The following is a 22,075-nucleotide window of genomic DNA, read 5'->3' on the forward strand; positions in this document are numbered from 1 at the left end:
CTTAGGGCCCACCCTCTCGGCATCATCACCTGCTTCTCCAACGGCAGCCGACGAGCCGCTCTCCGGAATGCGTGGTGGGCTGGCGTCGAGAACCGCCCCCCCTTGGGGAGCCGACCTCCCGGAACGGATGGCATCCGCCATAAAAACTGGCCTTGACTCCCGATGGGGCTCGCTCGCCCCCTCGTCTCCTGAGGCTATCCCCTTGCCGGTTATCAATCGACGTCTTTTCCTTTCGAGCGGCTCCTCGCTCTCAGAATTCTCCTCCACAACCCGTGGGGATGGCATTGAAGGAGTCGCTCCCCTCATGGACGCCACCACGGGCAGCGGTTGAGGAACCCCCGCAGCGCCCTCACTAGGCGAACCACAGGGTATATACCCATCTTCAGAATCAGTCCCCGCCCCAGGTAAGGTGACGACGCTCTTTCTCTTCTTCTTAGGAGCGCTCCGACCTGCCAACACGAATAAGTCAGGAAACGAGAGCGTAGGGAATTCCCAAATCGTAGCCAAAGAATTACCTGACGGGCCGTACTATTGAAGAAATGCAGCCCAGGTACGGCATTCCTCCGCATAAGGTATTATTCTTTCCACCCACGATTTAATGTCATCAATGAGCTGGGGTGGAGAAGCCCTCGCTGCGAATAAAAAAGGGAGAAAAGCAAAGAAATCACAACGGCCGTATGGTCAAAAGCGCAAGCAGCCCTGAATTCTACAAATAGAAATACTTACGTTCTGGATTCCATCTTTCCGGGAACCCTTCGGGATTCGACACCAGGTGCTCCGTCTTGATGTAGAAATACTTACGCCAAAAGCGGCGGTTGGGATTATCATCGGCTTTAACAACTAAGCCCCTTGTGCCCCGACCTTTTAACTGCAGCATGGTACCCCTCAGGTAACCAATGCTGAATAACTATAAGAGGTGGTGAACCGAGATGCTGCATTCAGCCCTGGCCGCATAAGTGGTCATAATACGGCACACCTTCAAGGTATAAGGAGTGAGCTGGGCCGGACACACATTATAAAAACGGTAAAGCTCCTCCATCAGAGGATAGATTGAAAGATTGTAACCGATCAAGAACGGGTAGTCATAGAACGTGCAATATCCAGGCCAGTGCACATTGGCATAGTCCGTCCCGGCCGGAACCATTTCCACGTGGTCCGGAATATGGTGCATCTCTCGAAGGTCATCTAAATGAGATTGTAATAAAATGTTGTGCTCCCAGGGAAGGTCAGGGCTTTTAGTCGGAAAATCCCTGCGAACATGCGTCTCCTTCAGAAGGACGTTGTCTACGCTGAGAGGAACAAGGGCCTTCTCCGCCTTTTCCCCTTCACCGCCAGAAGATGGCGGAACCTTAGACGAGGCATTATCTTTGGCCTTTTTACTACCCTGTCCGCGTTTTGTCATGATTATACTACTTAAGAAACGAAGCACTGACGATAGGAAGTGTGGTTTCAACAGAAGTGGGAGAGTCCCTCACAAAATAACGGTTACGGTAAAGAAAGACTAAGGTGTATATTAGAAAATGCTTTCCGAAGGATTGAAAATGGAATCAAATCGAACCTCTCTCATACTTATAAGGATAAGTTGCACAGGAATCGAAGAGTCATGATTCAAAACGTGCGCCGGAAACCAAAATGTCGCATCATCCTCTGAACCACCTCGGGGGCAAATATAATAATGACGCATACAGGCGATGACGTCATTCCAAAAAGGAAGTCGCGCGTCAGTGGCTTAATAACGTCATATATTTCACTCCATTCGTATTGCCGCCCTGGGTCGAGGTCAAATTCTCCTAAGCCGAGCTTCACGTTTCCGCCCATCGAAGACGCCCACCGAATGCGTCTCCAACGAGCGGAGGGACTAACTGTATAGGGTCAAATTTGACTCTCAGCATCTCTACGCCAGTGGGTACGCCCAATAAGTGTACGCCTGCCAGCTTAGCGGGTACGACTCGGCCGTGGGGGCAAAACCGACATCGTTTAGGACTCAATGTCTTCACTAGGGAGACGCTACCTATCTTTGTAACTTTTTGATTCTTTTGAGGAAGGTCTCCTATTATATAAAGGAGACCTTCACATTGTAAAGAGGGCATCTGATCTAATACAACTCTCTCATTTTTTCTGGCTTTCTCTCTCTATCTCTACTTCAAACGAACGTATCTTATTGAGTTCATACTGTCCCTTTGCAATACTAGATCTACAACAATATTATCATCTTTGCATCTCTAGGATTATTATATTTGATTACGATTTACCCTTTTTCTACTTTTGATTGTTTTTTAGCTTACAAAGTATATTGTTAACTTTTGAGCCAAACAATATTCAATCTTATTCGTAATAGTCTTTTGCAGAAATGCAGAGTAAGACTGCATATAATAGACCCTTATAGTGCGGCCCTTCTCTGAACCCCACGCATAACGGAAATTTAGTGCACCGGGCAGCACTTTATTTTATTTGAAACTATCAGATAGAGCAATGAGTATCAAATTATCAAACATTTCAATTGGGAGACGTAATCGCCTTCTCCACTCCTTGGTGGCAAGCAATGTAGTACTATATAGTATACATACCGCTGAACACTATACTCCAGAAAAAAAAAAAAAAAGAGAAATGACGAAAAAGGGAGGAATAAAATAATAGAATTACTATAAAAGAAAGGAAACATTTTTACAAGGATGAATACTTGGTGGACCCACAGCATCTTGCTTGGGGTCCGACACCAAATTGGGACCCGCAAACCCGAAAAAACAAAAAACAGGTAGAGCGTTCACGAGTCACGAGTATTAGGGATCCTTTGGTAGGGTGCATAAAAATAATGTTTAATAGGATGTATTATTAATGCTATATTAGTTATATTTGTATTAGTTATGCTGACATATTTTTTATCTATTGTTTGGTTTGATGTATTAAATCATTGCATAATTTTTAAAAGAATTATTTGTTTACAAAAATGCCCTCAAAATCAGTTCATCACTCTAACTCTTTAAAAGAAACATATGTTTGAGAAATATTTTTATATGAAAAAGTTTAAAAATAATTTTTTGATTTGTCTACCTATATTATAATATAGAACTAAATGTTTATTTTTAAAAAAGGAAATATGCTAAGTATTTATTTATTTTGTTAGAGATATAATTTTATTTTTCACTATTTAGATTATTTTAAACTTGCATTAATGCAATAACTATCATATTTTAATCAAGCATAAATTTTGAAGGATAATTTTGTCTTTAACTAAACTAATGCATGCATTAAAACCCATTACATTGCTAATACCATGATTTTCTATATATTAGTTACGCATAAAATAATAAGAAACAGGATATATAACTAATGCATAAATTCAAAATACATGCATTATTTTATCTAACACATCCTACCAAACAACCCTTTAGCTTATTAGCTGAGAACAAATAAGGAGGTGGATAGTATATAGGAGTAGTGGTGTCTAGTGGATTCTTACAATCTAAAGTCACTTATCTTTCTCATTTTGAGAGAGAGCCGTGGTCTTGTTTGCTTGCTTTTATTGGTTCCTCCATAAGCTTGCGCAAGCAGCCATGGCGGCTCCTTCTCTTCACTCTTCTAATACAACCACCCAAACGTCATTTTCAATTTCCCATGCAATGACGAAGAACTTCGTTTCGATCTTATGTTTCTTTCTTGTTCTTTATCCTTTTTTCGCCATGGCTACTTCTGCTAACATATTCTTCGGTAATTACGGTATTCATTTATTTGTGTTTTTTCTTCTTCTTTTGTACATGAAAAATTGTCGTTTTTGAGACCATTTTGGATAATAAATGAACTCTTTTCATATCTGAGCTCGAAATGTGTGATGAGTTGGTTTGAATCTGTGACCTGGAATTTGTATTGTTTTTTCTTTTGTTGATAACGTTGTTGGTAATTCAAATATAGGATCTTTGGGAATGATTTGTTAATGAGATGATTAAAGTTGTGACCTTTTTGTTAATTCTTCAAATATTCCTCATTATTTTAATGAGTATCTTGGTCTTTTTTCTGGTCATGCTTTTGCAAGTTTTTGGGGACCGTTTTGCTTACACAGCTGTCCTTATCATCTGATAAAACTATAGTGGGTTGTTTCACATTTTAGTTTCAGGCATAGCAATTAATTTTATCTAACAGAGTATTAGTCAAGGTTCTCTACTGGAAAAATTAGTCCCTTTAGGTTCCTCTTTGTATATTCATGCCCTCTTCAATTTGTTACGTCTGGAATCATAACATCAGACAGAGTACAAAAGTATGATTCTGTTTCTTTTATTAGTTTGATTATTTTCCAGGTTAATAACTCTCTGCATCTGTCTCCATGAATAGTCATTTCTGTAAAAAAATCATCCTTTCTAAATCCTAATATTGAATATCTGTAAAAATTGATTCTTTCCAAATCCAAAAAGTTGTATTTATCATAATGCAGAACTGTTTCCTTTCAATCTGATTAGGGCAAGATTTTTTTTTAAAGCAAATTTTGCTCTTTATGTAGTAATGTGGTGCTTTTTGTGGCCATTAGGTGAAAATGTGGAAGGCATGAAGTATGATCTGTTTCCTGAAATCCTCAAGGAGGAAGCTGTTGCAAGACTTAATGAGCTTGGGAAGGTATTAATTAGAGCAAGGGAATATATTTATCTCATTATTAGTGGAAGTCAAATTTCCTGTGAGGAATGTTTTTTACTTGTGCCTTACCTGAGTTTTCTCTTTCTTGATATACATACAATACAATATGCATCAATGAAAGTTATCAAATTTTAAAAATCTATTAGTTCATTTCACGGCTGCTATCTCTTGTCCAACTTTTCATCAGTAGAAGAGCTGAAGTAACAAGTTTTGCATTTTGTGGCAGGTAAGTGATGCGAATGACTACCTTGAAAGGACATTCCAGAGCCCAGCATCGATCAGAGCTGGAAATCTTCTTCGTGCATGGATGGAAGATGCGGGCTTGAAGACGTAAGTTTTCAGCTTATCATATTGTATTTCAGTGCTTCAGATACTTAATTGAGAGCACTCCTGATTCCAGGTGGGTGGACCAAATGGGCAATGTGCATGGTCGGGCTGAAGGGATTAATCCAAGTGAAAAGGCTTTGTTAATTGGCTCCCATTTGGTGAAGCATTGATTTCCTCAAATTATCTCCTCTACTATATTTGTTTTACTTCCCCGCATCACTAGTTCAAGATGCTGCAGAAGAACCTGAAATTGAATGCTTTGCGTTGCAACAGGATACAGTTATTGATGCTGGATACTTTGATGGCTCATTGGGCATAATTTGTGCAATATCTGCAATGAAGGCATTGAATGCCACAGGGAGGTTGGATAAACTCAGGCGGCCGGTTGAGGTGAGACACGTAACTATCAGCAACATGTTAACCTGGAATATGTTCATCTTTGCTGTTTTCTGTTCTGTTATTCTTTGTTATAACCGTAAGGTTAAGATCTTTTTAAATTTAGCAATCAAATGCACTTTTTAAAGGTTATCAGCTATATCCAAGGGGGCACTGTAACTTTATTTGAAACCTCTTTTCGTCTTCTTGAGCCGAGGGTCTATCGGAAACAGCCTCTCTACCCCATCGAGGTAGAGGTAAGGTTTGCGTACACACCACCCTCCCCAGGCCCCACTAGTGGGATTATACTGGGTCGTTATTGTTGTTGTTGTTGTTGCTTGCTAAAGACAATTGTTAGCGAGATGCTCAATTTGAATTCCAAAAAGTAATTTCTTCTTTAACTTAACTATCACATTTCAGTCGCTAGATTGATGAGGATCCTATAGTTCCAAGTACTAGTTGTAAGTTGCTAGTCAAGAGCTTTCCCACAAATGATCTTTGAAGTTTGGGCTATGTTCTGGTTTCAACTGCTGAGTTTTAAACTGTGTCAATTTTGTCTTTGAGGTTTACATTTAAAAACCAATTCAACGTTTGTGGTTGCTAAGATGCAAGCTAAAGTTTGTGGTTGCAAGCTTCGTGAAAGATGTGACTTGCATATGATGCCTTGAAAGTGGAAAAATGGCTAATACCTGCTAGCTCTCGGTCTTTCCCTACTAATGGAATCTACTTCCCCGGTTATCCTTCTCCTTCTTATTGCATTTTTCTTCTTCTTTAGCAAAGTCCTCCTTATCTCCTTGTCTTTCATCTTTTAAGTGTGTGAACTAACTACTGAGCTGTGTAATTTTCCTCTCTTGGCCATCTAAGCCTAGCTCAAAAAGTATATTCTGCCCTCTTTGAACGTTATATCCTTGAACAGTCAAAATTTTGCGTTTACATCCTTGAGCAGTTGTAGCAAGTGTTACAGCACTAATAATAGTGCTGGTTGCCTAATGTGTTGTTGCTGCCAATCTGACTTCTCTTTTGTAATCTTTATATTTTACAGCTTTTATTTTTGGTTAATATTATGTAAAAGATTATTTAGTTTCTCCTGTTTTTTGGTCTTAAATGTTGCAAATATCTTGTGTACTGTTTTGCAGGTAATTGCATTTAGTGATGAGGAGGGAGTGAGGTTTCAGTCGACCTTCTTGGGAAGTGCAGCTATTGCTGGCTTATTACCAGTTTCAGCATTGCAAATACATGATAAGAAGTTTGTATGGCTAACCTAAAAGCTTGTCTTTGTTTGTATCGCTTTTCTTTCTCAATACATTGACGTGCAACTGTTTTCAGTGGTGTGACAGTGCAAGGTGCTCTCAGAGCAAGTTCTATAGAAACTACAGAAGAAAACCTTTTGCAGCTCAAATATGAACCAGAATCTGTTTGGGGCTATGTTGAGGTCAATTATACTTCTCAATATGCCATATCGAATTTACTAACTACTTCATAAGATCTCTGGTAACATAGTTGCTGATGGTGGATCTTATTCAAATGGTCTTTCGCAGGTTCACATTGAACAGGGACCCGTACTGGAGAATGTTGGTCTCCCTCTTGGTTTAGTAAAAGGCATTGCAGGGCAGACAAGGTTGAAGGTGTGTATTCTTATCCTACCGCCTCTTGGCTGTCATCCACTTTTATTCTATCTAAAAACTTATTGTCCATGTTCAACTCCATTTTTTCCTTTCCTGTAGCAAAACCACCTTTTTCTAGTTTTTGATTTCCACGGTTTGTTTCATTCCACCTTGTAAGATGTTGGATCATGGTGATAAAGTACCCTTCTGGTATATAACGTGCAATGAAGAAATAAGAATGCCCGATTGGCTGTTATATCTATTCAGTCTATCTAGGTTTGTTAAGTAAAAGGCAGTTCTAAATCTTTGTGATGATATGATATTACAAAGGGGAAAAGTACTTAAAGTATGTGAGAAAATTATTTGTCCGGGAAATCTGTTCTATGCACAATCTACAGCTTGACTCACTTCTAGTTGTCACCACTCATCTCCTTTTGGTATATATTGTCCCATATAATTTGGTTGAAGTAATGCTAGCTTGACCAGACCTTTGAATTAAGCACTGCAGGTGACAGTGAGAGGCACACAAGGACATGCAGGAACAGTGCCTATGAATATGCGACAGGATCCTATGGTTGCAGCTGCTGAACTAATTGTATTTCTGGAAAGCCTTTGTAAACAACCTGACTATTATCTGTCCTATGATGGTCAATGTGCTTCTTCAACAGTGGAATCTCTTGCAGGATCTCTGGTCTGTACTGTTGGAGAGATATCAAGTTGGCCAAGTGCAAGTAATGTCATTCCAGGCCAGGCAAGCACTCCTTAAAACTTCTGGCGTACAACTCACATACCGTTTCGTTGTTCATCATCCAATATTCAGGGAAACAAGAATTTCTGGGATGCTTATTACTATATATGCATTTTTCACAGGTGACATTCACTGTAGATGTACGTGCAATGGATGACACAGGACGAGAAGCTATAATTTATGAATTCTCCAATAGACTTTATCATATGTGTGATCGACGTTCTGTCTTTTGTAACGTTGAGCGAAAGGTGAGATATACCTAATTATTTGTGGCATTACCTGCAGCGCGTTCTATGACTAACACTTCTCTTATTGGTTTAGCATGATGCAAATGCTGTCGTTTGCGATCCTGACCTAAGCACAGAGCTGAAATCTGCATCTCATGCTGCTTTGAAGAGAATTACTGGTGAGGATCCAGGTGATGTTCCAGTACTGATGAGTGGAGCTGGACATGATGCAATGGCCATGTCTCATCTAACCAAGGTGAGCTATACTAAAAACCTTGTATTTTTGACTTGGACGTGATTTTCTTTCTTTCTTTTGATAATGGTGATGTAAGGGCCACTTGCGAGGCTCGACTATTTCACCGAGCACTTGCTACCTCTTAGAGTTCAGGTACTAGGTAGCTCTATCCACTTAGGCAAATAGGAATCCCTATGTCTCCCATGGTTTTACCCACTTCATTGACACTATGAACGTGATTTTCTTTCCTGTTTGTATTAAAGATTCATTATTTTTCAATAGGTGGGAATGCTATTTGTGCGTTGTCGTGGAGGCATCAGCCATTCTCCTGCGGAGCATGTATTAGATGATGATATTTGGTCAGCTGGAATGGCAGTACTTACATTTTTGGAGACCCTCTTGTAATTACCGGCATTCTGCAATGCAATCTAGTTTTCCATTCGTAATCATATTATGTTGTATATACATCGATTCAAACTTCTATAGTTGCAATAATGAGAATGTATATTTGCAAATAGCAATTTCGCCTGTTCATAGTGAACTGACGTTTGATCAAACTCTTGCTTGAGCATGATTCCAATAAACGAGCGAATATAGAAAAGCAATAATCTCTTTGAAATTTTTGAAACGACATCCTTGCAGAACAGATATCTACCGTCCGACTAAGTTTAGCCTAAGATGCTTTAAATCGTTTTAACTTCTGAAAAATGACAAGACAACTTGTGCAAAAAGAAAGCATGTTCGAATTTTTTTTTTTTTAAAAGTATTGTGTGTTTTGTAAATGGAAGAACTCTTTACAAACCATCAAAACACTTCCTCACGATCTTTTTTTTTGCAAAAGTTTCTTGAAAGTATTTAAACAAACATGTTTCTGGATTCTTTTGACAATATTTCAAAAAGAATCCGTGGACATATCATAGGTTGTTACGGATAATGACAATTTAACACAGGAAATTAGAAGTGAACTTTGAAGATAGTGGTACTAAATTATAAAATATAAAGCAGCCACAAGATGAATGTATGCTGGCTTTGGTGATATCAAGTGAAAATCAACTGGTCTTACACGTACAGATTAGTAACTGTAGCTACATTTTAACCATCATGGACTGTTTCAAGGCATTGCATGTCCATCAGCAAGGTGACAATAAAATCCTAAAACAGTTGTGGCCCTTGCAAATAGGTTAGAAACATCGTGTAACTAGTTTCTGTTAAAAGAACTGCAGATCTGTAATTCTTCTCCACTTACTTTACACTAGGAGGTTGAGCTAATTGTTGCAGCTGGTGGACAACGTGGGACATCCTAGGACGCATTGACGGCACATGTTGTGTACAAGAATAAACAAGGTCAACAACCTTTTGGATAACTCCAACTTCAGGAATATGAGAAGAGGAAGAAGATGATATGACAGGATCTAAGAGCTCTACATAGCGATGAGCCTGCACCAGAGGCGTGGCCCATTCAAATATACTCTGCCAACCAACAGAATCAACTGCTTGTGCTGGTCTTCGCCCGCTCATAATTTCAAGCAGGAGAACTCCAAAGCTATAGACGTCACTCTTTGTAGTAAGCTCATTTCTGTAAACAAACTCCGGAGCAAGATACCCATGAGTACCACCTGCCATGACTCTCCTCTCATGCATAACTTCCCATGGTACGAACTTAGACAGACCAACTCCCATTAGATGTGCGCCAAAATCTTCGTCGAGAAGTACATTGCTTGCCCGAATATCCCTATGCACAACTTGCGGCTTCACTTTGTCATGAAGGAACCTGTCAAATTTGATGAAATAAGCACAAAACTATGTACAAGCAAAGAATTTGCCATTACATGAGGTTTGCAAACAAATAATGTCATGCTCTTGAGTCACTATCTCTTGTGCACTAGCTGAAACAGTATGACAAAACCAGAGTTTTCAACAACTACCTCCGTACAACAACACAACCAGACCAGTCATTCTCACCTTAGGCAGCTAGATCCCTCAATACAGAAATTAATTAGGCAATAAACTAATTTAGTAGTAATAGACAGTAGCATAATTTAGTAATAGAGAATAACATAATTTAGTAATAGACCATGCATCGTTTTTCTCTATTTCTTTTTAACAAATATACCATAGACGTGGCTGGTTTTAAGGTACCTATCCATCGATAGCCAGAACTAGGCATCTTGGTTGCTTTGCGTATGACAGCGACTTCCATATAACTCGTAGATATGCACAACTTCTTTACTTTCTACTTACAATGACTTCTTTACTTTCTGTACACATCCTCCCTAGAACAATGTAAGACACTCAAATGGAAACACGTGAACACCAAAGGGCAGTAATATGTAACTATCCTATAAAATTTGAAGGTTTTGTTTATAACTGAGATGTCACTGGCATCCATTTCCTTAAGTATTTTATCTCTTCTATCTCGTTTCTGTTTGAATTCTTTTTAGCATAAAAAATTATAAAGACATACTTCCAAACTTTCTAGATTTCTAGAAGTACGAAATGAACCCAGCTTACTCAAGTACAACAACAGCAACAACAACATACCAAATATAATCCCACAAGTGGGGTCTGGGGAAGGTAGTGTATACGCAGACCTTACCCCTACCCTGTGGAAGTAGAGCCCAGCTTACTGAAGTGACCTATATTTTTCAACTTATACCAAACAAATTATGGAAAGTAACAATCTGATCAAAGAAGTCCATGAAAAGTTAAACCACCAGGGACCATACATTATTCATTACATATAATTAAATCTGGTGATGCAAGATAAGCCTGTGGATTGCTCTATCTTATATCATCATGATTAATTGGAATAAATATATAGGCTTCCTCTTGTACCCTTCAAAACTTCTTCCATACATATTTCTTGTTGGGGGTTAGGCGGTGAGTGGTCTCATAAGCCTCTGGAAATTTTATTCACCAGCATTTCCATGTCAAAGGAATAAGAAGGGAAATATTGCAAGAGAGATCATGCATTCGAACCATCTATATTTACCCTTGTATGACTTCCCGATAACATCCTCCAATTGAGGTGAAGCCAAACAATGTATATATGAGCTCATACTCATGTCAAAGAAGGGATGTATGACAAGATTTAAAGAATAAACGCACATTTCTAACAAAAATAATCCATCTCAAGGATAAATTAAAATATTTATTCCTAATCTACAATGGAGATGAAGATAATATTGACGCTACTTACGCAATTCCTTGAGCAAGGGTGGTGGCGACTTTCATTCTCATGCTCCAGTCCAAACTCCTACCTCCTCTAGGAATATGGTGTAGCCACCTATCCAGGGGTCCATTGATAATAAACTCGTACAGGATATAGCGGTCACCATGATGATAACAACATCCTTTGATAGAGACCAGATTTGGATGATGAAGTCTTGCAACCCTTCCAATCTCAGAGTAGAACTCCTTCTTCCTCTGAAAGCCAGACCTCTTCAATCTTTTCACAGCCACCCTTGAACCATCAGGTAAAAGCCCACTATAGGTACCCCCTGTTTTGGCATCACCAAGGAGACGATTTACTTCACTGAAATTCTTTGTCATGGACTTTACTTCGTCACGATTGAAGATTTTCCAAGATGGCGGAACTAATGCTAATGATGCACGAGATCTTCTCCGTCTTTTACTTCGCCTATAAACAAGAAGCCATATCACAACAGCCAAAGTAGTGCAAAGAATCAACCCACTCACAACTGCAAGGATAATGAGATATTCTCTGTGGCAGCGCATATGGCGACACTTGCTCCCTAATGTATCAAAAACATCAGAAGATTATTTAATATCTAATTAAGGCACGTAGACTGGATAATGGTTATCTAAAATGTACTGCTTATGGAAAAATAAAAAGGGGACTGCAGAGTTGTTAGTCACATATCATCACCATATTATATCAGGAAAAGAGTTTGCTCCCACTTTTCAAAGTTACACTTGGTGAAGAAAAGCAATTAGAAATAAGTTGTTCTGCAATCACTTACCAGCATCAAGCATGCATAAAGAAGCATGAGTTGTATTGCATCTCTCAGCTATAAGGGGTGTAGTGCCATTGGTTATCGATGTACACAAATCCACTGACTTAAAGCCATAGCATGAGAAATTTTTGCAACTTGAGTCAAAAGTTGACTTAAGATCAAGACTCTCATTCCAGCTAGCTTCATGGTCAGACCATTTCCAACCTAAACCAGCAGTAGTATTAACGCTCTTTCCACCAACCCAGCATCCGTTACTATCATTGCCACAGAGCTTTTGGACAAAGTTCAGTTCTTCTGAAGATGCTATGGCAGCAAGGTTTCCTCCAAAACCGTTGCAGTAAATCTCTGATTCATCCCATTGCAAAGAGGTTGCATTATATTTGAAACACTTTTTCCCATTTGGGCTGCTAAACCAACCAGGATCACATCTTTCTGCTTGCAAAACAGTAGACAATAGTGTCAAACAGATGAGACATAATAACTAGAGTAGTTAAAAATCACAAATTACACTAAGAAATATCATTTTGACAGATCAAAATAAGTTTCAGTTACACTAGTGCTATAATTATACTTATTCTAACTTCTTAATTTATCTAAAAAGAAAAAAATAATACTCAATCTTTATTTATTAGCGAGGGGAAAAATAATACTCAAAACTTATCCAGACTTTCTCCTAGATAGTCACTCACACATTTTTCCTGCTTAACTTTCTTTTGCTCTTTTTTTATTTTATTTTTTACCAGGCCGGCTAGCGCAACTCGACTATTCCACCGAGTACTTGCTACCTCTCACTAGCACAGGTACCACGTAACTCTGCCCACCAAGACTTAGGTAGATGAGAAGAAATCACCTAGTATATTTTGTCTCTTCCATCTTTTCTAAAATTGAACTAGAACTAGAACAAGGTACTACCAGCTGACTCAAGGGCTTCTTCTAATTTTTGGAAATTCTATTGAGTGAGAAGCTCCTATGTTGCTTTCCCATGATAACATTCTTCTATCTCTCCCCACTTTTCTAGGACAAGGGATTGGGGATACATGGTAAAACAAGCTGAAAAAAGTATTGCAAATCAAATTCAAAAACATGACTAATATTTACATGAAAGATTCTTTTTTTTTTTTTTTTTTGGTAACCATGGTGTCTGGGCCAGCTTACGCGCACCTCGACTAATTCCATGGGATAGGATATTTCCCACCAGCAACGGGTAACAAGTAACTCTGTCCACCAAGACTTGGACAGATGGAAAGAAATCACCTAGTGTTTTTGTCTCCGCTGGATTTGAATCTGAGACCTTAGGTTCTCAAAACCACTTCATTGACTATTAGGCCATACACTTGGGTGCTTAAAAAAGAAGCTTATTTTTGCAAGCAAACAGAAGCCAAAAGAGATGTTCAAAAGGCATTAGATCTTAAATTCATTATGGACCATGAAACTTGGGTATTATTAACTTGTTTATATCTAATACCACAACTAAAGATGAATTTTCACTCTGAAAGTGTCTGTACCTTCATACTTAGATACGGGAGCCACTATGCATTGACAGTGAATGGACAGCCAAATGAATCATGCTTGATTTATATGATTGTGCTAGCAAGCATGGAATCAGCTTCAAAGAATTCATTTAGGATAAGGTTTCCAAGATCCGGAGACTGAAACATTAACCACAATTGGCTAACACTGTCATCTCAAACTAAGCTTAAGAAGGCCTAAGCACAATGCTTCCACCTGGCCATTAACAATTACAACAACTATAAGTTCACTTATTTTTCCCTTCCTCTGCCCATGTGTCCTATGAACCTGATAGCGGCAGCCATTATTTGGCCTCTGTGTTATGAATCGTGTATAACTCGAGATCAACTTAGGTTTGATGTTGATATTGTGTAAACTTCAGTTTTTATTAGTGGACTAGATAAAGAAGGCTAGTCCCTAGAAATGCCCGATACTTTAGTGTTGGGAACAAGTAAGACTAGAGAGACTAGAGGGACAAGTAATATTTGTATGGACTGGATGCATAAAGTCATATATAATGAAACATTATAAGAAAAATATAATTATAGATTTAACTCAATTATAGAGTCCGAAAGAATTCAGAGCCCTAAACAATATATTTGTATTAAAAAATTCATTAAATATATACAAATAGTAAATTTAGAACCCAGTTAGTAGCTCTCAAATCGCCGTTCTAAAATCCAGAAATCTTAGCTCCGCCTCTGATATTAGCAACAGCCAATTTATCAGTTCCAAATAAAATGACTGGAGAATAATAGTCACGAATTAAATCAAAATGATTACCATCATCATGACTTTGATTCTCAGAAGAAGGAGCTACATGTGCATCAACTGTCTTATTAGAGACCTGCGAATTCAAATTCACATAACTACATGAATTCCAACAACACATTCAGATACCCTTTTCTTGAACTTTAAAGAATCTGCAGGATTATTTTGCAATATAAAAATTAATAAATATGTGGGTTATTACTTACAGAAGTGGAAGCAGAGACCTGAAGCAGAAAACAAGAAAATAGAAGCAAAGGGAACTGTAAATCCATCAGAAGCTTAACAGCCATCACTTAATCTCACTGTTTAGCAAAACCTAGAATGATTTGAGTGTGGGGTTGGGCATTGTGGAAAATGGGTGGGTAGGGTTTTAGTAAGAGAGTAAGTGAAAGACTTCACATTTGGGAAATGGGAGAAGTTGAAACGTTGAGTGGTTAGTTGAATTTAGAGCGTTGGACTTTTGGAGAAGAGAAGTATTGTTCAGACAGGGTAGTTAATTCTCCCCTTATGTTTGTCCCCACCCCTTTTAATGACTTCGGTCAAATCGAAGCATCCATCTTTATTTCATCACGGAAAAAAAAATCCAACATTTTTTTTTTTTTTTTGGAGAGAATTCTTCAAAATAATTTGCATTTGAGAAACAAAGCAATCTGAATTCATAGTTGTTGTAAAGATCTACCTTTATTTATAAATGTTACTTAATATCTGTGTATTAAAATTATATTTAAGTTTCAATCTTTTTATTCTCTATTGTGTGTAAGGATTTTTGAATTTTGATAGGCATCAATGAAACTTTTATCTAATTATAATCTAAAATATGTTTAAAGTATAAATAGATATTTTTTATAAATTTTTCGTCTATTTTTAAAATTACTGTTTTTATAACAATCATTGAGTATAAGTTTAAAAAGTCCTTACTCTCTTCTGGGGTGATTGGTGAATTTTGTTTATAAGGAATATATTTTTGCGAAAAATATTGGGGAAAAAAAAAATTCATCACTATCTAAATATCGAAAATCTTTTTAAATGGATTATTGAAGAAAGCATAAGCGAAGAGAGTTATGCTTTTAAAGGTTTTGTTGCTATAAAATGACTTCTTTTCTAAAAAATAACTTCAGTATTCTCAATTGTGTAACAAATGTTGGAGTATTAATTGCTATTAAAAAATATAATATGAGCAAATTATTTTATTTTAATTTCTTTCTTTTTTAAGAAAAAATTATATTATCAGGGAAAATATATTTACATGATGATTAAAAACCCCTTAAGTTGGACATACAACCCCAACTTTAGTTAAGCAAACTCTACACCTTACTATCAAGTTCTACCGAACTACCACCAGTAACTAACAGAGATCTACAATTTATATTAATTAGCACCTTAAACCTACTTCAACTAATTAGGGATAAAAGTAAGAATTTACAAAGCTCCAACCAATCTTGGTTTGCAATTGCCTCTGCAATGTATGTCTTGGATAATTGACTTCACTATTAGGGCCACATCTCTACTTTTATTTTGGAAAATCCTTTGATTCCTCTTCTGCCACACATGATATATGCCACTCTGTAGATTTCTGCTTTAGCAAAATTGCCATATGCATGAGCTCTGACCCATTCTATCACATCTTGCCACCTTAAAGCACTCCTTGTTATGACCAGCTATTGAAGAATTATTTGCCACATAGTTGATGCCACAGTACACTAGAAGAACAGGTGTTGTATACTTTCATCCATATTGGTACATAGCGGACACAATGGATTACAATTAACCCACCATCTTGTTAACCTATCTTTCGTAGCTAATCTACCATTAAGTGCTAGATACTGGATAAACAACCATCTAGGACTTTCTTGAATGTTGCACATCAATTATCTCCAGTGCACCTTGGAAAAATCATTTCCTTAACCATATATAAACTATCCTATTTGAGAACACTTCCAGTTCCAATAGTTGCTCCAGAGTTAGTCGTGTTCCTTCCAAATACTTCTTTGCATGTAGTATCCTTTGAGTGAGCCACGACGCATGTGTTGTGCTTATCTCCCAGGCTGCTTTCCCTTTACTGTGTCTTTCTTTTTTCATAGGTTCCAAAAATGCTTTAGGATAGCTACTCTATTCCAGGTAAAGATGTTTGTGATGTTAAGGCCTCCAGCTGCCTTTGGGAGGCAGAGCTTTTCCCAGGCTATTAGTGCCCTTTTGGAACATTCTACATTACCAGTCCAAAGGAACCTCCTACACGCAGCTTCAATAACATGCACAATCTTCTTTGGTAAAATAAAAACTTGTGACAAGAAGTTTTGGATGGCAATCAATACAGTTCTGATCAGTTGCAATCTGCCAGAGTATGATAGGACTTTTGATGTCCAAGTAGTTATTCTCCCTAGCATCTTGTCGATCAATGGTTGACACTGCTTATGGATAATCTTTTAGAGCTCAAGGGAACTCCAAGATATCTTAATGGTAGTGTTCCAGTAGGAAAGCCTAGAAGCTGAGTAATCTCTAGCTGAACATTAGCTGGGACACCATCAAAATTTATGGAACTCTTTCCCTGACTAGCCACCATGCCTGAAGCCATGGAAAACTTCTGAAAGCATTCAAATACCGTTTGAGTAGATAGTACATCACCTCTACAGAACAGCAGTAAATCATCAACAAATCCTAGTTGGATGATATTCAGTTTTGCACATCTCGGATGAAAATTGAAGTCTGGCTTGTCTTTTAGAGATTTAAGTCTCCTTCTAAGGTACTCCATTACTAGTACGAAGAGATAAGTTGAAAGTGGATCACCCTGTCTCATTCCTCTTTTAGCAGCAAAGGGTACAAAGTGTTTGTCATTTATGAAAATTGAATAGGAGACAATTGAAACACAGGCCATAATCCACTTTACAAAGATGGTAGGGAAATTTAGACCTTCAAGAACTTGTTCTAAGAATACTCATTCCATTGAGTCATAGGCGTTTTGCATGTCAATATTGAGCATGCATCTAGGTGACACCCCTTTTCGGCCATAACCTTTTACTAGCTCGTGACTGAGGATTATGTTATCTGTTAGGACTCTTCCAGGTACAAATGCAGGTTGACAATTATTAATTAGGGCATCAATGGTTCCTTGTATTCTACGAGTGAGCATCTTAGAGATTATTTTATAGATAATGGTACAGCATGATATAGGTCTATACTCCTTAATCGAGGAGGGGCTCTTAACCTTAGTAACTAGGGTCACTGAAGTGCAGTTGATAGGCTTGTACATTTTTGAGGTTTCAAAGAAGTTCTTTATATAATTTGTGACCTCAGTACCAATTATAGGCCAAGCCTTTTTGAAAAAATATGAGTTGAATCCATCTATCACGGGTGCTTTCAAATCATCAATGCTCTATAGTGCTTGATAAACCTATTCTCTTGAGAAAGGCTGAATGAGTTGTTTCTGTTGATCTCTATTCAAAGTTGGGCCCTCTGTTGTAGCTCAAGTTGTATGGCTGGTAGTGAAGAACTATTAGTGCCCAGTAAGTTCTTATAGAATTGTAGGATTCCATGTTGGCAAAATATATAAAGACCTCATTAAACTTGTCTAGAAAAATAGTTTGAACACTTAACTAAACGGACGTTCCTTTAACCGCATAAACATATTTCAAGTGAATTATTTTCCCTCCTGAAACACTAATATCACTTTCACAACATGAGATGCTTTACACGCGCACCATGCCAATGCCACATCAGAAAAAGCAGGATTTGCTTCACGATTGTGTTTCAAAATTAAAAGGCGTAATACATCTGGAGACACTTAAAGTTGGCACCATCTTTCATTTAGACACCATCTCAGTTGATTGAAACCGAAGTAGGACCATATTCTTCATTTGAAGTCAAAACACCATTAATGGGGTCTTTAAGAAAGCTTGAAAGTTTAAAATGGGTTACTTGATTTGATGAAAAATTGAGAAATTAATATTGGGGTTGTCTTCAAGTTTTGGTAGGGAATCTTTAGTTGAAGTTATAACAAATTTGGAGAAGTTTCTCTTGAAATTTTGGATTAAAATCGTGGTTGGAACAATAATAGACATAAAGATAGTGAAGAACACCAATGTGCCCTTTTTTTCTTTTCTTTTGTTAATAATGTGTCATTTTCTGATTTGGTATAAATTAAAGTTTTTTTTTCCTTTTTGAGAATGTCATTTTCTGATTGGATATATGCTCTTTTTTTATTGTCATTCGCCGCGTCAGTTTACGTGTCTAAATGAAAGATAATGCCAACTTTAAGTGTCTCGTATGTATTACGCCAAATTAAAAAGCATGAAAAGCAGAATCCCTTTATTCTTTCCCTCTTAATCTTCAATATTTGTGATGATTAAAGCATGTTATTTCTTCTCTTTAACGTTATTTTCTGTCACTTTAAAGGCCATGAAGAACCGAGGACTTAAAATCGGAAAAACAAATTTGTTGGGTTTATTGTTGGTTCGAATCCGGTATGCTTGAGCAATAGCTACTAAAATTCATTTGTAATATTGGTTGAAGGTTGAAAATGTGATTACACACTCATGGCGGTGAAGAATCCAGCAAACACCATTATCGATTAATGGAGCTACGAAATTTTAAACTTAAATCTAAGATTTTGGAGTCTATTTTGAGTGGGTGTTGCTGAATTTTGTTGGGTCCAATTTATGGAGTTTATATCTAAAATTTGGGGCTATTTGGTGAAGCATTTTGGTGGTTCTGAGTTGATTTTTATGGGGAAATCTGTTGTTGCACTATCTGTGAGGAAGGATAAGGGGTGAGGAAGAAGGAGAAAGAAGATGGGGCCATCTGCTTTTTTCTTTTTGTTAATTGTGGTTTGGGGGGGGGGGGGGGGGGTAGGGGGAATAATTCACTTGAAATGTGTTTAGGGGTAAAGGAACGCCCATTTAGTTTAAGTATTCAAACCTGTTTTCTGGACAAGTTTAAAGGGGTCTTTATGTATTTTGCCTTTCATCTTCTATCTCTTTATCTGTGCCCTCCTATGCTTCATGCTAGCAAAGAAATAGGTTGTATTTGAATCTCCCAACTTGAGCCATTTTACTCTAGACTTTTGTTTATTGATACTCTCCTCTATTAAGTCCCATTTTTCAAGTTCCAACTTTAGCTCTCTTTCCATCTCAAACATGTCAGCATTATGACCATAATCTCTCATCTGCTTTTGCACTTCTTTCAAATTATTTCTTATGCTCTGTGTCTTTTTTGTCACCCCCACAAATTCTTTCATGCTCGGTGTCTTCATGATCTACTTAGACTTGTTTCAATTTGAACCACACTCCATACATTTCATATGTATTATTACTATTTCAGGCCTCTGTAATTAGCTCATCGAATTTAGAAATCTGAATGGTTTTGTTCCCTTCCTCTTCTGGTTCCCTAACTCAATAATTAATAGAGAGTGATCTGAGAAATATGGCTCAAGTACATGCACAGGTACATGGGGCATAATAGTCATCCATATAGCATTGATCAAAGCTCTGTCGATTTTACTGTAGACATGGCTATTGGTCCAAGTAAAATTCCTACCAGTTGTTTGCAATTCATGTATACCAGTGTCATCTGTGAATTCTCTGAAATCCCTTATTTCATTGTCATGAACCTCAATGTCATTCTGTCTTTTACATATAGGATGGCATTGAAGTCTCCCATAATCAGCCAGGCATCTTGCATTCCGCTTTCCAAAGTTCTTAGATGAGTCCGTAGTTCCTTCCTATCGTGTATTGTATGCAGGGCCAGCCCATAAACAGCTGAGAATTGGAATTCGACATTAGCTTTAAGGCAGGTGACACCAATCTAAATGTATTGCATATGGATGTTTAGTATATTGACTGTGACAATATTAGGATCACATATGATCCATATGCGACCCCTAGTATCCGCAAATGCATTGGTTATCCAGCCCTATCCAGGTGCCACTTTATTTACTAATTGGGCAGATTTACTTGCATTTACCTTGTGCCCAATAATAGCTAACAAACTAACTTTATTCTCTTTAATAAATACCTTTAACTCCTTTTGTTTAGATGTTTATTTAGTCCCTTACCATTCCATGCAACTACTTTCATCTTGTTAAGGAGAAGGGTTGGTTATTGTCATCTTCACCTATTCTGCTGTCATGCTTCCTCTGATTGCCACTGGTTTGAGACAAGTTGATGACTTGGGATTCTCTCTTTTTCCAACAAACTTAGCCTTGCTTCCTGTTCCTCTGAATGGTGAGATTATTTCTGTTTTCATTAAGAGGGGTGAAGCCATTTTTGGTGCTAACATTCCCTTCATTGATATCTTTTTTTGACTTGGCAACAGTTTTAGCCTTCACTTCTATCCATCCATCAAGTTGTGCTTTTTGTTGGTGTTCTTTCTGCTCAATGTGCCCTTTTTTTGTAGCTAGTTCATTCACCTAATTATCTACCATATCTTTTTGTGTCCTCTCTTTGTGCTGCAAGATTTGTACTACTCTTCGGTTCCTTCTTCTATGTTACTGTACTGTGGTTGCTAAGCTAGGAACTTTTTTTTGTTTTTTTGCAATTGTGCCCAATCAGTAGACATGTCTCACAAAACTCTGGTTCCCATTCATATGCTACCTCTTGATCAAATATTTCTCCAGCGGGGCTTTGGACCTTGATTACTTTAGGAAGTGGTTTGGTAATGTCCATATCTATAAGAACTCTCGCATATGATATTCGAGCAATGTTCGATGTGCAATCATCAGCATACAAAGGAGTACCCAAGCCACTACTTATTTTACTTAAAGACGTCATTTCCCAACAGTTTAGAGGAAGGCTTGGAAAATTAACCCACAATGGAACAATTTTTTTAGATGAAAAGAAAATAAGTTTTATTGAAGACCTCAACACTTCAACACTTTATTGTGAAACTTGAACTCTGTTGTCCATGGTTTCATTATAACATATCTATTATTAATCATATTGGATCCTGAAAATAGTATCTGATCCCCTTTCTCAATGCTTTGAAATCAGATGACAAAATAGTCATCGTTGTGGTAGTATATCTGGGGCTTAGCTTCCAATTTTCATTGTGCTGCGAGGAATCTCTCCACTGCTCCAATCGATAGGGAATTACCAATGACATATAGGATAATTGCCATTTTTCACTTCTAATTTTCTTCTGCTATATCCTCCCGTTCTAGTTTAACTACCTTTTGGCCTTCTTGAAAAAATAATATATTGCAGGGGCATTCCTTTTGAGGCCAATTTACTCCCAGCGACTACGCTTGCCCAAGTTTGGTTTCCACCATTACCAGATTGTTTCTCTGTATTTACCTGAGCATCACTTGTTTCCTTTGCCATCAATTTTTCAATTGTATTCCCTGGAGTATGCACATGTTTGGGACTAGATTGGTATCCAGTATTGTTTGTGCCAATAGGGTCTTGACCCCCTCTGCTACTCCCACCAATGTCGTTATTGTTCATCAGAGTCGTTTGTCGCCTAGGGTTGTTCGTATTTTCAAAAATTCCAGCTATAATTGCAGGTTGCCTTTGTTTGACCAAAAAGTATAAAACCCTTTTTGTCGAACTAATTTTTAGTAATATAGAAGGTAAATCTTAGCCAAACATAATTAATCTCATATCCAAACATACAGAGTGCGAAAATAACAGAAGAATAAGAGCGTGTAATATTTTTTTTAACGTAATAATTGTACATCAAATATGGGGGAT

The 22,075-nt window shown here is 37.7% G+C and overlaps 3 protein-coding genes across 5 annotated transcripts; 1 reads left to right on the forward strand and 2 right to left on the reverse strand.

Annotated features, from left to right (window-relative positions):
- On the forward strand, positions 3,449-8,696 carry LOC109209993 (allantoate deiminase). 2 transcript variants are annotated; one of them, XM_019373369.1, is made up of 12 exons: positions 3,449-3,717; positions 4,520-4,605; positions 4,850-4,953; positions 5,024-5,108; positions 5,224-5,340; positions 6,462-6,571; positions 6,652-6,757; positions 6,864-6,950; positions 7,438-7,680; positions 7,800-7,925; positions 7,999-8,160; positions 8,422-8,696. In XM_019373369.1, the coding sequence occupies exons 1-12, from the start codon at positions 3,555-3,557 to the stop codon at positions 8,542-8,544; spliced, it is 1,512 nt and encodes a 503-aa protein (XP_019228914.1). In that variant the 5' UTR covers positions 3,449-3,554; the 3' UTR covers positions 8,545-8,696. The 2 variants fall into 2 exon arrangements, with proteins under 2 accessions (XP_019228914.1, XP_019228920.1); XM_019373375.1 differs by having other exon boundaries at positions 3,449-3,708.
- On the reverse strand, positions 9,101-14,909 carry LOC109210011 (C-type lectin receptor-like tyrosine-protein kinase At1g52310). Of its 2 annotated transcripts, none has more exons than XM_019373391.1 (5): positions 14,603-14,909; positions 14,409-14,472; positions 12,123-12,548; positions 11,339-11,894; positions 9,101-9,910 (listed from the first exon to the last, which is right to left on the reverse strand). In XM_019373391.1, the coding sequence occupies exons 1-5, from the start codon at positions 14,684-14,686 to the stop codon at positions 9,382-9,384; spliced, it is 1,659 nt and encodes a 552-aa protein (XP_019228936.1). In that variant the 5' UTR covers positions 14,687-14,909; the 3' UTR covers positions 9,101-9,381. The 2 variants fall into 2 exon arrangements, with proteins under 2 accessions (XP_019228936.1, XP_019228931.1); XM_019373386.1 differs by having other exon boundaries at positions 12,123-12,551.
- LOC109219667 lies at positions 16,789-17,268 on the reverse strand. The gene has a single exon (XM_019384144.1). It carries the CDS (start codon positions 17,266-17,268, stop codon positions 16,789-16,791), a length of 480 nt encoding a protein of 159 aa, XP_019239689.1.

This window comes from Nicotiana attenuata, chromosome 2 (assembly GCF_001879085.1).
Source record: "Nicotiana attenuata strain UT chromosome 2, NIATTr2, whole genome shotgun sequence".
In the NCBI taxonomy this organism is placed as follows: domain Eukaryota; kingdom Viridiplantae; phylum Streptophyta; class Magnoliopsida; order Solanales; family Solanaceae; genus Nicotiana; species Nicotiana attenuata.